The sequence below is a fragment of the Protomyctophum parallelum genome (genome assembly GCF_964188405.1).
Source record: "Protomyctophum parallelum genome assembly, chromosome: 19".
Classification (NCBI taxonomy): Eukaryota; Metazoa; Chordata; class Actinopteri; order Myctophiformes; family Myctophidae; genus Protomyctophum; species Protomyctophum parallelum.
The window spans coordinates 20,977,899-20,991,870 of NC_139717.1; the positions used below are offsets into that span (position 1 = coordinate 20,977,899).

At 47.5% G+C, this 13,972-nt stretch overlaps 1 protein-coding gene across 1 annotated transcript in view; it reads right to left on the minus strand.

Annotated features, from left to right (window-relative positions):
* The window catches only part of nmbr (neuromedin B receptor), a gene marked incomplete at both ends in the record, with an annotated part of 132,657 nt that extends 121,644 nt beyond the window's left edge, over positions 1-11,013 (minus strand). The window contains one exon of the mRNA XM_083790496.1: positions 10,565-11,013. Within this exon, the coding sequence (XP_083646622.1) occupies positions 10,565-11,013 (449 nt within the window). The remainder of the gene's footprint in view (positions 1-10,564) is intronic.
* Positions 11,014-13,972: the final 2,959 nt, after the last annotated feature.

Consider the following 13,972-nt stretch of genomic DNA (forward strand, 5'->3'; position numbering starts at 1 on the left):
TGACGTTCTCTGCTCCTGCCTTTCCGTTCAGCATTTTGGGTCCTATATTACTTGTCTTGAGTCGCACCGCGACACATACAAGAGCTATACAAGTTGCACTGAAGCCTATAGCTGTGTTAAGTGCTGTTGTTGGCCGATGACAGTGACGGCCCGGCCCGGCTGAAATAACAAACGGAGAAATCCCACCGGGGATGACTTGACTTCTGCGACAAATCTCACCAGCACCGCCACGCGTCGGATCAATATACTGTTAGAAAGGCCACACTGATCCCGCCTGGAAGTCTGTCCTCTCAGTCCAGTATACCGTCGTGTACTGTCCATTTGAACCCATTTCGACCTGACATCAGATTCTAAATCGTGACGGTTTTCAGGAAAAAACGAATGAATGAATGAATTAATTAATTAATTCACGCATTCATTCATTCATTCATTCATGAACACACACAAGCCACAGTACGACTATGCGTGTGTGTGAAAGAAAGAAAGAAAGAAAGAAAGAAAGAAAGAAAGCGAGCAGCGTGCAGCGAAGCGTGAAACCACCACAGGACAACCAAAGGATTGTGAAGAGAGCGTTCAGCTTTCAGTAACTCAGAAGTTAATTAGCACCGCTTCCCTCCCAGAGCACTATGTCCACTCTATTGTCACACTCACACATCCACTCGTTGCCCGTCTGCTAAACCTGCCCGGCATTCCTCTCCCCCCCCAAACCCCCCCCCCCCCCCCCCCACCCCCAAAATGACTGTATCTATAAATTACAAAAGTGCTGCCGCACAAAATGCCATGCAGCACCGTAGAGGCCTCTCGACTTCTATGCACCAAGTCTGTGTGTGTGTGTGTGTGTGTGTGTGCGTGCATGTGCGTGTGCGTGTACGTACATACGTACATACGTACGTCTGTGTAATCCACATATCTGGAGAATCGTTTGCCCTACCGACTTAAAATTCGGTATGCGTGCGGTCCACACCCCGACAGGGACTGCAGTGCCCGGTGTCCAGTCGGTCGGACCCACGGTTGTCCAGAACCGCCACAAAAGGCCTCTGCACTCCATATATGGAGCTGGCCTGCTCTGACGTCACAGCGCTTCATATTTTGGCACGCCTGACACAGAACTCCAGGAATAATGGGACACGGAGAGACAGGCTATATAGTACGTTTAACTGTTAACACATCAAATGCGCGAAACGTATCTATACGCTTTTTATATATTGATCACGGTATGCGCGTGACGTATCTATACGTTTGTATGTTTTTTTTATTGATTACTGTACTTCATCTTTATATGCGCCCGGACAACATAGAAAGTAACACCGATTGCCTCTCCCAAGATCCTGTCTCTGATCCGGGAGTTAAAAGCTCCCCCCTCCTGAAAAGAGGCGTTGGTCTATGCCGGGCAGGCCGCCACCATTACGACGTAATGTAGGCGGCCTGCCCGGCATAGACCAACGCAGATGTCAGGGGATCTAAAATGGACGTGCCCATGCTCTAGTGTTTGTGCATAGAATAGTGACACTCGATTCCCCCTCCCCTCCTGTTTCTACATGGTTTCTCCCGAGGGAGCATTGTGGGGGTGTCTCTCCGTCAGTGGGATCGCATTCGCAGTGCCCCCCCCACTGCCCCAGTGCCTTTACTGCCTTGCAAGTCTCTCATTCTCGGAAAAAGAACACAGCCGTAAGCATCGATTTCCCCGCAGCGTCTTCGCCAGCCAATGCAGCCATCACTAGTATCGGTTGTGGATTGTAACCTTTTTATTCATTATAATTGCAGTGATAACGACCGCAATGAAGGCGACGCCTTTATTGCCTTCATTGCGGTCGTTATCACTGCAGTGCCCCCCCAGTGCCTTGCACCCCTCATTCTCGGAAAAAGAACGCAGCCGTAAGCATCGATTTGCCCGCAACGTTTGCAACACACATGGAGTCTCACATTATCGAGGGACCGCAATGTTCAAGCTTTACACACTTTACATGTCTTTCGTTGGAGCCATACACATGTCCTCATCCTAAACCGTTGTGTTCCATCGAGTTGTCATTTTGTAGATATCACAGCCGGGCTTAGCATCTCTCTCGATCGAAGAAGCTCTTTTGCAACGCTGATTGTTCCTACGTGCTTCAGTGCTTTCTTTGCCATGTCAACCACTAACGACACCGATCCAGTAACGCGTCTCACCGTTATACTTTGGTTCTGAAACGATCGGTGGAAAAGTGAGCAGTGCAACTGCACTGCTCACTTTTCACAGGGGTGTGATTTTTATTATTATTACAGTATTAGTTTTTTTCTTATGAAAGCAGAGAGTCTTCTGTTTCATACGGTATATAGTATGTACATGTCGCTATAGGCCTTATTTTGTGAATAATAGTTGTTCAGGTCCATGCCTTCTCTAAAGTTCTCTCTGAAAAAGAGAATTTTAGAGAAGGCGTAGACCTGAACAACTAAATATTCACAAGAAAAAAACTAATACTGTAATAATAATAAAAAGCACACCCCTGTGAAGTGAGCAGTGCAATTTTGCAACATTGCACTGCTCACTTCACAGGGGTGGTGTTACGCTGTGTTACGCTGTAACACCACCCGACCGCCACCAGAGGGTGTCACACACAAAACACACACACACACACACACACACACACACACACACACACACACACACACACACACACACAAAACAAAAAAAAAAACGTAAAAAGAAAAAAAGAAAAGAACGTACAAAAAAAGCACGCACACATACACACTCTACAAAAAATAACTTAAGAAAAACCTTAACTTAAAAAAAATCTTAAAAGTATGTGATTTATTCGAATTGTTGTTATTGCAATTTACGAGCTGCGTTCGCTTCCCGCGTTTGCACGTCTTACTTGTTAGTTTGCTGTGGATTCTATACTTTAGCATCATTATTACTTTGTTTAGCTCGGCCCGAGACTATATGCCAAGCAAAGCCCAAGAAAGAGCCACGTACATGTATAGTCCGCAGAATAAGATCAGCGCATATTGCGCCTGCAGTCTGCGTGTATACGCAGATTCAACAGGAGGCGTTGAGAAAAGCGCTGGTGTTACGCGTCGTGCAGCGTCTGTGTGTTTTTTTTTGTTGCCGCTTGGCTCGTCAACTAGCCCATTCTGACCTGAGATCAGATTCTAAAAATGTCAGTCGTTCTTCGATTTTTCAAAAATAGCAGATCTACAAGCTCGAAGCGCTCACCTTGTAGATCTGCAATTTTTCAATAGCTAAAGCATGACGTAATGCTAACACCAAAAGGGGTTCCCGCTCAAAATGGGCTAGAGATTATTTCACGTTCTAAAAAAACAGTCCACTTCCTTCTTTAGGTACGCATGCATTCACAGTGGAACGATCTGTATCTGAATACACTTCAACGGTCTAGAGACCCGCCCCCCCCCCCCCCCCCCCATGCGGTCCCGGGGACGGTTGGGCGATCCGCTCCCCGGGAACGGTATATACGCATCATTCACACTAGCCACAACATCTGACAAGTGGTCCCGAGTGCGCACCCGGGACCATGGTGTGAATCGCCCCTCAAACTGCTGTTGTGGGGAACCCTTGAGACCATGTGCGAGCCAAGCATAGACAACAGTGGCATTTCTGGCAGACTATCCGGGTGCTTCAAACGCCACTGAGCAACTTCCATGAGCCAACCTTAATGCATGTTCGCCAACCTTAATGCATGTTCGCCAACCTTAATGCATGTTCGCCAACCTTAATGCATGTTCGCCAACCTTAATGCATGTTCGCCAACCTTAATGCATGTTCTCCAACCTTAATGCATGTTCGCCAACCTTAATGCATGTTCGCCAACCTTAATGCATGTTCGCCAACCTTAATGCATGTTCGCCAACCTTAATGCATGTTCTCCAACCTTAATGCATGTTCGCCAACCTTAATGCATGTTTGCGTGCCTGCTTGGGAAATGGCAAGGGTTACTTTTGGGGTGAACTATAGGCCTACTCCTTTATTGTTGCCTGTGCAATCGGCAGCTGGAGTATTTCAGCACCTCTATAATTGGACAGCTCCGCTATAGAAACCTTCCATTAGACAGAATTTCAAGCATCGTTCTGACAGCTCTGTAATTGAAAGACAACGATGGCGTGAGTGAGTGAGTGAGTGAGTGAGTGAGTGAGTGAGTGAGTGAGTGAGTGAGTGAGTGAGTGAGTGAGTGAGTGAGTGAGTGAGTGCGTGAGTGCGTGCGTGCGTGTGCGACAATACTCGCAAGTTTCACAAGTTGAAGTGTAAAAGAGTGGGTGAAATTTGTATTCTACAACAAGCTCGATCCCCAACAAACTGATGTACAAACTAAAAAATATATATAATAATAATAATAATAATAATAAATAAATAAAAACGGGTGAAAACGCTCACAGCAGTATAGGATTTTAATGATTCCGGCTCCTTAACGATCCGATTGTGCGCGCGCGGGCGCGTGTGTGTGCGTGCGTGAGAGAGAGAGACAATCAAATCTCTCTCTCTCTCTCTCTCTCTCTCTCTCTCTGCTCTCTCTCTGTCTGTCTCTGGGTATGTCTACACCATAGCGGATTTTTTTTCCCGCAGCCGACACTTTCGGTTGTCGGTTGCCGACACTTTGACTTCTTCCGGGGCTTTGGGCGGTCCCCTACACGGAAGCCTATTTATGGCCTGTAGTCCTCTATTTCGAAGTGGGCGTGAGACTAGTGACAAGTGAGTGACAAGCTGTTGACACAGACAATGGCGCATTTTAGTGTAGGATATATGTTGCTGGCTAGCTCCTTGGCTATAGAGTCAAGACTGTCTAGTCGACTGGTTAATGTACGTGCCTTTGGAACGGAGGGCCAGGGTTCACTTCCCGGCCGAGGCTACAATAGTTTTGTTTTCGACGACTTGCGCGACGGCCAGCTTACATCTGACGCTCTCCTCCGCGGCAGATGTAAGCTGCCGACAAGCATAAAAATGTGTCACCCGGCGGTGAGAAGGAGAAGGAGATTTTTTTATTGATTGATTTAAATATTTATTAACAGTTTGCAGAATTACAATACATTTCAAGCACAAACTCAATACAAAGACTGTTAACTGTGAGTGGACAACCCAATTAAGCATTACACTTGTTTACAACAGGGTCCACATTGTTCAATTCATCAAAACACTTAGAGACGTACAAATTCAGTATTTAAGTCCGACGTCATTTTGTAGTGCTACGTTACGTCCGGGTCCAAGTGGCACCAGCTCCCGTCCGCATCCCATTGTAAATAGAATATCTAAACGCGTGAATCTTTTTAAATTGACGTTATTTTTCAGAAAGGAAGCCATAGAGGGTTAAAATGGGTCTTAATGCTTCCAACTCGAGTAGAATTATTAATGTTTTGTACAAGTGTCCATGACAACAAAAATATATGATGTGGAGACAATAAAGACTATTATTATCATTATTATTGAAGGTGGCAACAGTCCATTTGCTCGGTAAAATATTTCGGGGGATATTTACAATGTGTGCAGGCTTGAGTATGTTGAATCTAGTTTGCATTAATGAGGATTTAGTTGACACAATCAAATAAAATGGCGATAGTATTCCATGTGGGGCAGACGGCCTGTCACAGCCAGATTTTGGAGAGAAGCGCAGCTTTGTTGTTGCGAGGAAAGCGGTAAAATGAGACTTTCGTGGTTGTTTTCGTCTCAGATTTAGTCCGACGGAGCGTCACAGTATAACTCCATGGGGACACAAAAGCGACACAAAAGTAGGACCCGGAAGTATCTCAGGAGGGGGCGCTCACGTCACAGCTAAAATACTGAATAGACACTTCTATATAGTTAAAAAACAGAACAGGAATTCATCATAAAACAGTGTTCCCTGACCGGGAATCGTACCCGGGCCGCGGCGGTGAAAGTGCCAAACCTTAACCACTAGACTACCATGGAGGAGGCTGAAGAGAACGCGCTATTTTATAAGAGAACGGGCTATTTTATAAAGTATAAAGTTATTTTCAATGTTATCAAGGATCAGGGTTACAGTAAATGACAATGTAATTCAGCCAGGGGTGCCATGGATGAAAAGATTACAGGGGTGATCTGAAGCAAACATGAGAACCAATGCTTTACTTTATTTCTTCAGACGATTTTGGACAGACAATGTTACTTTGAGGTGCCCAGATATCTCCCTGTATCCCTCGACATTCACAAGTTCCTCCCAGGGGCGTTTGGGTATGTGAAAGAAGAAAAACTCCAATTGAAACTCCGCCCGTAGATGGCCTGCAGGCTGCATCTGTTCCATTGGCTAGTGCATATCACTGCCGGGTGACACACTGCTTGTCGGCAGCTTACATCTGCCGCAGAGGAGAGCGTCAGCTGTAGGCTGGCCGTCGCGCAAGTTGTCGGCGGAAGTGGAGCATTTTCTCCATCCACCAGCTGTCTAAAAACCCGGTTTTTCGGCTGACGACAGCCGAGACTGTCGGCTGCGGAAAATATTTTCCGCTATGGTGTGGAAACAGGGTCTCTGTCTCTATCTCTCACGCACGCACTGTGCTATGCTTACAGTCTCCTCCTGACTCTCTCTCTGGGTATGTCCACACCACAGCGGAATTTTTTTTCCGCAGCCGACACTTTCGGTTGCCGAGAGCCGACACTTTGACTTCTTCCGGGGCTTTGGGCGGTCCCCTACACGGAAGCCTATTTATGGCCTGTAGTCCTCTATTTCGAAGTGGGCGTGAGAGTGAAAAGTGAGTGACAAGCAGTTGACACAGACAAAGGCGCATTCAAGTGTAGGATACATGTGGCTGGCTTGCTACTTGGCTATAGAGTCAAGACTGTGTAGTCGACTGGTTAACGTACGTGCCTTTGGAACGGAGGGCCCGGGTTCACTTCCCGGCCGAGGCTACAATAATTTAGTTTTCGACGACTGGCGCGACGGCCAGCTTACATCTGACGCTCTCCTCCGCGGCAGATGTAAGCTGCCGACAAGCATAAAAATGAAGTGTGTCACCCGGCGGTGAGAAGGAGAAGGAGATTTTTTATTGATTGATTTAAATATTTATTAACAGTTTGCATAATTACAATACATTTCAAGCACAAACTCAATACAAAGACTGTTAACTGTGAGTGGACAACCCAATTAAGCATTACACTTGTTTACAACAGGGTCCACATTATTCAATTCATCAAAACATTTAGAGACGTACAAATAGACACTTCTATATAGTTAAACAACAGAACAGGAATTCATCATAAAAAAGTGTTCCCTGACCGGGAATCGAACCCGGGCCGCGGGGGTGAAAGCGCCAATCCTTAACCACTAGACTACCATGGAGAAGGCTGTGGAGGCTGAAGAGAACGCGCTATTTTATAAGAGAACGGGCTATTTTATAAAGTATAAAGTTATTTTCAATGTTATCAAGGATCAGGGTTACAGTAAATGACAATGTAATTCAGCCAGGGGTGCCATGGATGAAAAGATTACAGGGGTGATCTGAAGCAAACATGAGAACCAATGCTTTACTTTATTTCTTCAGACGATTTTGGACAGACAATGTTACTTTGAGGTGCCCAGATATCTCCCTGCACCCTCGACATTCACAAGTCCCTCCCAGGGGTGTTTGGGTCTGTGAAAGAAGAAAACTCCAATTGAAACTCCGCCCGTAGATGGCCTGCAGGCTGCATCTGTTCCATTGGCTAGTGCATATCACTGCCGGGTGAAACACTGCTTGTCGGCAGCTTACATCTGCCGCAGAGGAGAGCGTCAGCTGTAGGCTGGCCGTTGCGGCAGTCGTCTGCGGAAGTGGAGCATTTTCTCCATCCACCAGCTGTCTAAAAACCCGGTTTTTCGGCTGCCGACAGCCGAGACTGTCATCTGCGGAAAAAAAATTCCGCTGTGGTGTGGACATACCCTCTCTCTCTCTCTCTCTAGGGGTATGTCCACACTACAGCGGAATTTTTTGTCGGCAGCCGACACTTTCGGTTGCCGAGAGCCGAAAAACCGGGTTTTTAGACAGCTGGTGGATGGAGAAAATGCTCCACTTCCGCAGACGACTGCCGCGTCGGCCAGCCTACAGCTGACGCTCTCCTCTGCGGCAGATGTAAGCTGCCGACAAGCAGTGTTTCACCCGGCAGTGATATGCACTAGCCAATGGAACAGATGCAGCCTGCAGGCCATCTACGGGCGGAGTTTCAATTGGAGTTTTCTTCTTTCACAGACCCAAACGCCCCTGGGAGGAACTTGTGAATGTCGAGGGATACAGGGAGATATCTGGGCACCTCAAAGTAACATTGTCCGTCCAAAATCGTCTGAAGAAATAAAGTAAAGCATTGGTTCTCATGTTTGCTTCAGATCACCCCTGTAATCTTTTCATCCATGGCACCCCTGGCTGAATTACATTGTCATTTACTGTAACCCTGATCCTTGATAACATTGAAAATAACTTTATACTTTATAAAATAGCCCGTTCTCTTATAAAACAGCGCGTTCTCTTCAGCCTCCACAGCCTTCTCCATGGTAGTCTAGTGGTTAAGGATTGGCGCTTTCACCGCCGCGGCCCGGGTACGATTCCCGGTCAGGGAACACTGTTTTATGATTAATTCCTGTTCTGTTTTTTAACTATATAGAAGTGTCTATTTGTACGTCTCTAAGTGTTTTGATGAATTGAACAATGTGGACCCTGTTGTAAACAAGTGTAATGCTTAATTGGGTTGTCCACTCACAGTTAACAGTCTTTGTATTGAGTTTGTGCTTGAAATGTATTGTAATTATGCAAACTGTTAATAAATATTTAAATCAATCAATAAAAAATCTCCTTCTCCTTCTCACCGCCGGGTGACACACTTCATTTTTATGCTTGTCGGCAGCTTACATCTGCCGCGGAGGAGAGCGTCAGATGTAAGCTGGCCGTCGTGCCAGTCGTCGAAAACTAAATTATTGTAGCCTCGGCCGGGAAGTGAACCCGGGCCCTCCGTTCCAAAGGCACGTACGTTAACCAGTCGACTACACAGTCTTGACTCTATAGCCAAGTAGCAAGCCAGCCACATGTATCCTACACTTGAATGCGCCTTTGTCTGTGTCAACTGCTTGTCACTCACTTTTCACTCTCACGCCCACTTCGAAATAGAGGACTACAGGCCATAAATAGGCTTCCGTGTAGGGGACCGCCCAAAGCCCCGGAAGAAGTCAAAGTGTCGGCTCTCGGCAACCGAAAGTGTCGGCTGCCGACAAAAAATTCCGCTGTGGTGTGGCCACGGCCTAGGCAACACACACACGCACGCGCGCGCGCACACACACGCACGCGCGCGCACGTTGTGTTCTGTTCAGATGGGACACGCGCCTGCATGTGTGTCAAAACGCAGTAGGGATGCCGGACCTCCAAAGATTCAACACAAGGCCTAGAAAATGACTAAATCATTTCACAATCAATGCAGATTGATCGAGCAGCCTATAGCCTATATATACAGTATATAAATGACCATCGGATGATCTACGCCGGTATATGTGCGTGTCTATAGTCATTACTTCAATCAAAGTTATCAATATAGCATATACTGGCACACTAAAGAGTTTGGAATGCAGATTGAGTTGAACACAGACAGTGTTAACTCCAACTTAACTCAATCAACTCAAGTGTCCTGTTCGGCGACAATGTGTGAAAAGAAGCAGCTTGGACTGGAGTAGGCTACATTAGATAAGTGGCACTGGGTGAAAAAACTGGGTTTCAAAATCGTGGGATAAAAATTTTAAAGAAAAAAAAGAAAATGTGTGAAAATGGAGGTGTTCAATGAACGCGCAGGGCTTCACTGTTTGGCGTTCACGCACGCGTGGCTTTTCAGAACCGAATAATGTCACCTTTCTGCAGTGACTATAAATAGGAACATTTGATCAAAAAACATTTGATCAAAAAATGAAAACTGCATTAATGCCCCTATATAAATTCTACTATAGCTGACTGCTGCTTGACTCAACATCAACTCAACTGCAGACTATAGTAGGCTTTCACTGGAGAGTGCATGACATGACACATTCACTTATATCCACTTATCGTCGCTGCCTGTCGGGAAAAAACCTCTTAATTATCTCCATATTTTAACTTTTTGTGTGTGTGTGTGTGTGTGTGTGTGTGTGTGTGTGTGTGTGTGTGTGTGTGTGTGTGTGTGTGTGTGTGTGTGTGTGTGTGTGTGTGTGTGTGTGTGTGTGTGTGTGTGTGTGTGTGTGTGTGTGTGACTGTGTGTGTGTGTGTGTGTGTGTGTGTGTGTGTGTGTGTGTGTGTGTGTGTGTGTGTGTGTGTGTGTGTGTGTGTGTGTGTGTGTGTGTGTGTGTGTGTTTTCCCCCCGTAAGTTAACAGCTGTATCACACTACAGCTGCGAGCTCAAATGCCGAGTTTCGAGCTTGTGTATAGATCTCAGCCTCTTTGTATTTGATGCTTTTGAATTATAGAAAGGCAACAGTTTCGGACATAATAATAAGAAATGAGACTTTCCACCCACCCGACAGAGATAAGAGACGACACATGGCATGCACGGAACCAACGCACACGAACCAACCAACACACACACACGACACACACCACACGCACCACCCATGTCAACCATGTAATTTTTTATTTTTATTTTTACCTGTCCGCGCTGAGCGCCGTGAGCGTGAACACGGACACGCCGACAGAGGTGAGCTGTATGGCGGGGATGAGCTTGCACGCCACCACGCCGAAGATCCACTCCTCGGAGAAGTAGCGGAAGGCGTCCACGGGCACGCAGGTGAGCAGCAGCAGCAGGTCTCCGGCCGCCAGGCTGGAGATGAAGATGTTGGGCACGCTGCGCATGGCGCTGTTGGTCACGAAGATCTTCACCAGGGTGATGTTGCCCAGCAGGCCCACGGTGATGATCAGGATGTAGACCGAGGTCATGACACAGCGCACGGCGAAGTGCACGTTGGCCCCGCCGCCGTCGCCGTAGGTGGGGTCCGAATAGTCGGTGAGGTTGTCGAGGTATGAGGACACGTCCGCGGAGTTCCCCCCCGTTGCTGCCGCCGCCGCGGCGGACAAGTTGAAAGATATGTCCGAGTCCATGGTGTCTGGGGGGGAAAGAGTTGTTGCTTGTTGTTGTTGTTGTCTAAATGACAACGCGTCTGTCGCGGGTTATATTTCGGAGAGGGAGCTCACTCTCTCTCCTCAGACTCCGAGAGCGGTGGTTCCACTGTTCCAAGAGCGCTGGAAAGGAGGAAAAAGATGTAACTTTTTTTTCTAGTGTTTCTATACTGTTCTGTAAACTGTACCGTTTCACATTTCTGCCTATACAAAAAAAAATAAAGCATCGACAATATTATAAGTCAATGAATTTGGAGCGAGTCGCTCCCCGGTATATATATAAGGAGCTGTTCCCTCCGAGGAGGTGCTGAAGTGCTGCGCTGCTGCGCTGGAGCTGTTGATCAACAGATCAGCCGAGGCGGTACAAGACTGACTGACTGTCTGTGTCTGTGAGCGACCACCACCACACCACACTGAATGATGTGTATACTGACTGACTGACTGTGTCTGTGAGCGACCACCACCACACCACACTGAATGATGTGTACTGACTGACTGACTGACTGTCTGTGAGCGACCACCACCACCACACCACACCACACTGAATGATGTATACTGACTGACTGACTGACTGACTGTCTGTGAGCGACCACCACCACACCACACTGAATGATGTATACTGACTGACTGACTGTCTGTGAGCGACCACCACCACCACACCACACCACACTGAATGATGTATACTGACTGACTGACTGTCTGTGAGCGACCACCACCACACCACACTGAATGATGTATACTGACTGACTGACTGTCTGTGAGCGACCACCACCACACCACACTGAATGATGTGTACTGACTGACTGACTGACTGACTGTCTGTGCGCGACCACCACCACACCACACTGAATGATGTATACTGACTGACTGTCTGTGAGCGACCACCACCACACCACACTGAATGATGTATACTGACTGACTGACTGTCTGTGAGCGACCACCACCACACTGAATGATGTATACTGATTGACTGACTGTCTGTGAGCGACCACCACCACACTGAATGATGTATACTGATTGACTGACTGTCTGTGAGCGACCACCACCACCACACTGAATGATGTATACTGATTGACTGACTGTCTGTGAGCGACCACCACCACACCACACTGAATGATGTGTACTGACTGACTGAATGTCTGTGAGCGACCACCACCACCACACCACACCACACTGAATGATGTATACTGACTGGGTGACGACGAGGGCTGCGCGTGTGCGTTCGTGCGCGCGTGCGTGCGCGAGAGAGAGCGTGCGTGCTTGGAGAGGAGACAGACAGACAGACAGACAGACAGGCAGGCAGGCAGGCAGCAGGCAGGCAGGCAGACAGACAGACAGACAGACAGACAGACAGACAGACAGACAGACAGACAGACAGACAGACAGACAGACAGACAGACAGACAGACAGACAGACAGACAGACAGATGACATGATTTAAATGTATGGACCCATACTGCTTTTACAATATTGCTTTTATTTAATAAACCAAGAAAGAGGTGGATGAGAGCAGAGAGGGAGAGAGAGAGGGAGAGGTTCATCTGTGCAGTCAAAGTCAAATAAATAAAGTCAATTCATTTCGGCATAATGGCTTTTCAAATGATTGGGGCGACGTCCAGCATGATGAAGTCATTTCAATTAATTTGCACACATGTGGCTGTATACTGTATGTCTGCCGTGAAGGACTTTGTCTGATGTTCCGCCCTTTTCTTTCTCTGTCCAATCCAAATATTTAAGTAAATAAAGCCTAAACTATAGCAGTGGTTGACAATGGGTCCATTTGGAACCTCTTCAGGGAACCCTGGAGAGGTGGAGAAAAAGTACTCGCTTTCTTTGTAGCCTACTTAATGCCAGTGCTGTCTGGAGTATACTCTGCATGTCTGGCGCCTGGGTATTATGCCAAATAATGACTTGTCAAAGTTGTCTTATGGGCTACACTTGTGGTCAAACTCATGTGTTGTTTTGGTTCCAATTCCAGCCCGCATGCATTCATTATATTAACACTGTTGTTCTCAGGCTGGTCCGGGGACCCCCCCCCCCCCCCGACCCCCCCAGCAGTGGTCCTCTATATACACAGTGGGCCGCGCCGCCGCTGCATTATTCCATGGTGCGTCTGCTGCGTATAACGTGTTTCGGAATGCCACAGTCACGTCGTTTAAGCGGGGGGGGAGGGAGGCGGGGGGGGGGGCAGGCGCAACAAACCAAGCCATGGCATGGCATGGCATGCGCAACCAGGGCTACCCCCTTTTTTACGCATGATGGAGCCCACGTGCGCCCCCGGTGACCGCCGTGGTCCGAACGTAGGCCTATTATCTTTTTTTAGGTAAAATATTAAGGTTTGGCTGAGGTTCCCCCCCCCCCTCCCCCCTCCCAGTCCCTCTCCCTCGTAAAAACAAATGCTCTTTATTCAACGGCCTGCACCTCCTCTGCTCTAAAATGCCACCGGCGTGTCACTTTCTTGTGCTCCATTCTGACTTCCAGAAGCTTGTGTTTGTTTGGGGGTGTTTGTTTCGGACATACGCGCTGGAGTGGAGTAGCGGATAGTGGAGAGAGGCTGGTGGCTGTTCGCTCTGTCTGCTGCAGAGGTCTTTGTTGTGAAAGGCGCGTTCCATCCATCCATGACATCCACCATGGTTTTGTGTCCCTTGCAGGTGGCCTCCTCGCCCGCCCGGGCGCACTGGACAGCCCGCCGGCACTGACACCACGCAACACGGGGGGATCATGAATAACACGCCGCCAGGATTACGGTTGGTGTGTGGATCTATATTTTATATGTTATGTTTCTGACCATTATGTATCTATATAGGCTATACACATATATGCTTGTACAATACTCATAAAACATTAACCCCTAATATCAAAGAAATTGCCAAAAGTATAGCCCATGTTGTAGCGAAAATGGCTGCTCTACAAGTTCACAACGCATTCCAGTAGCCTAGGCC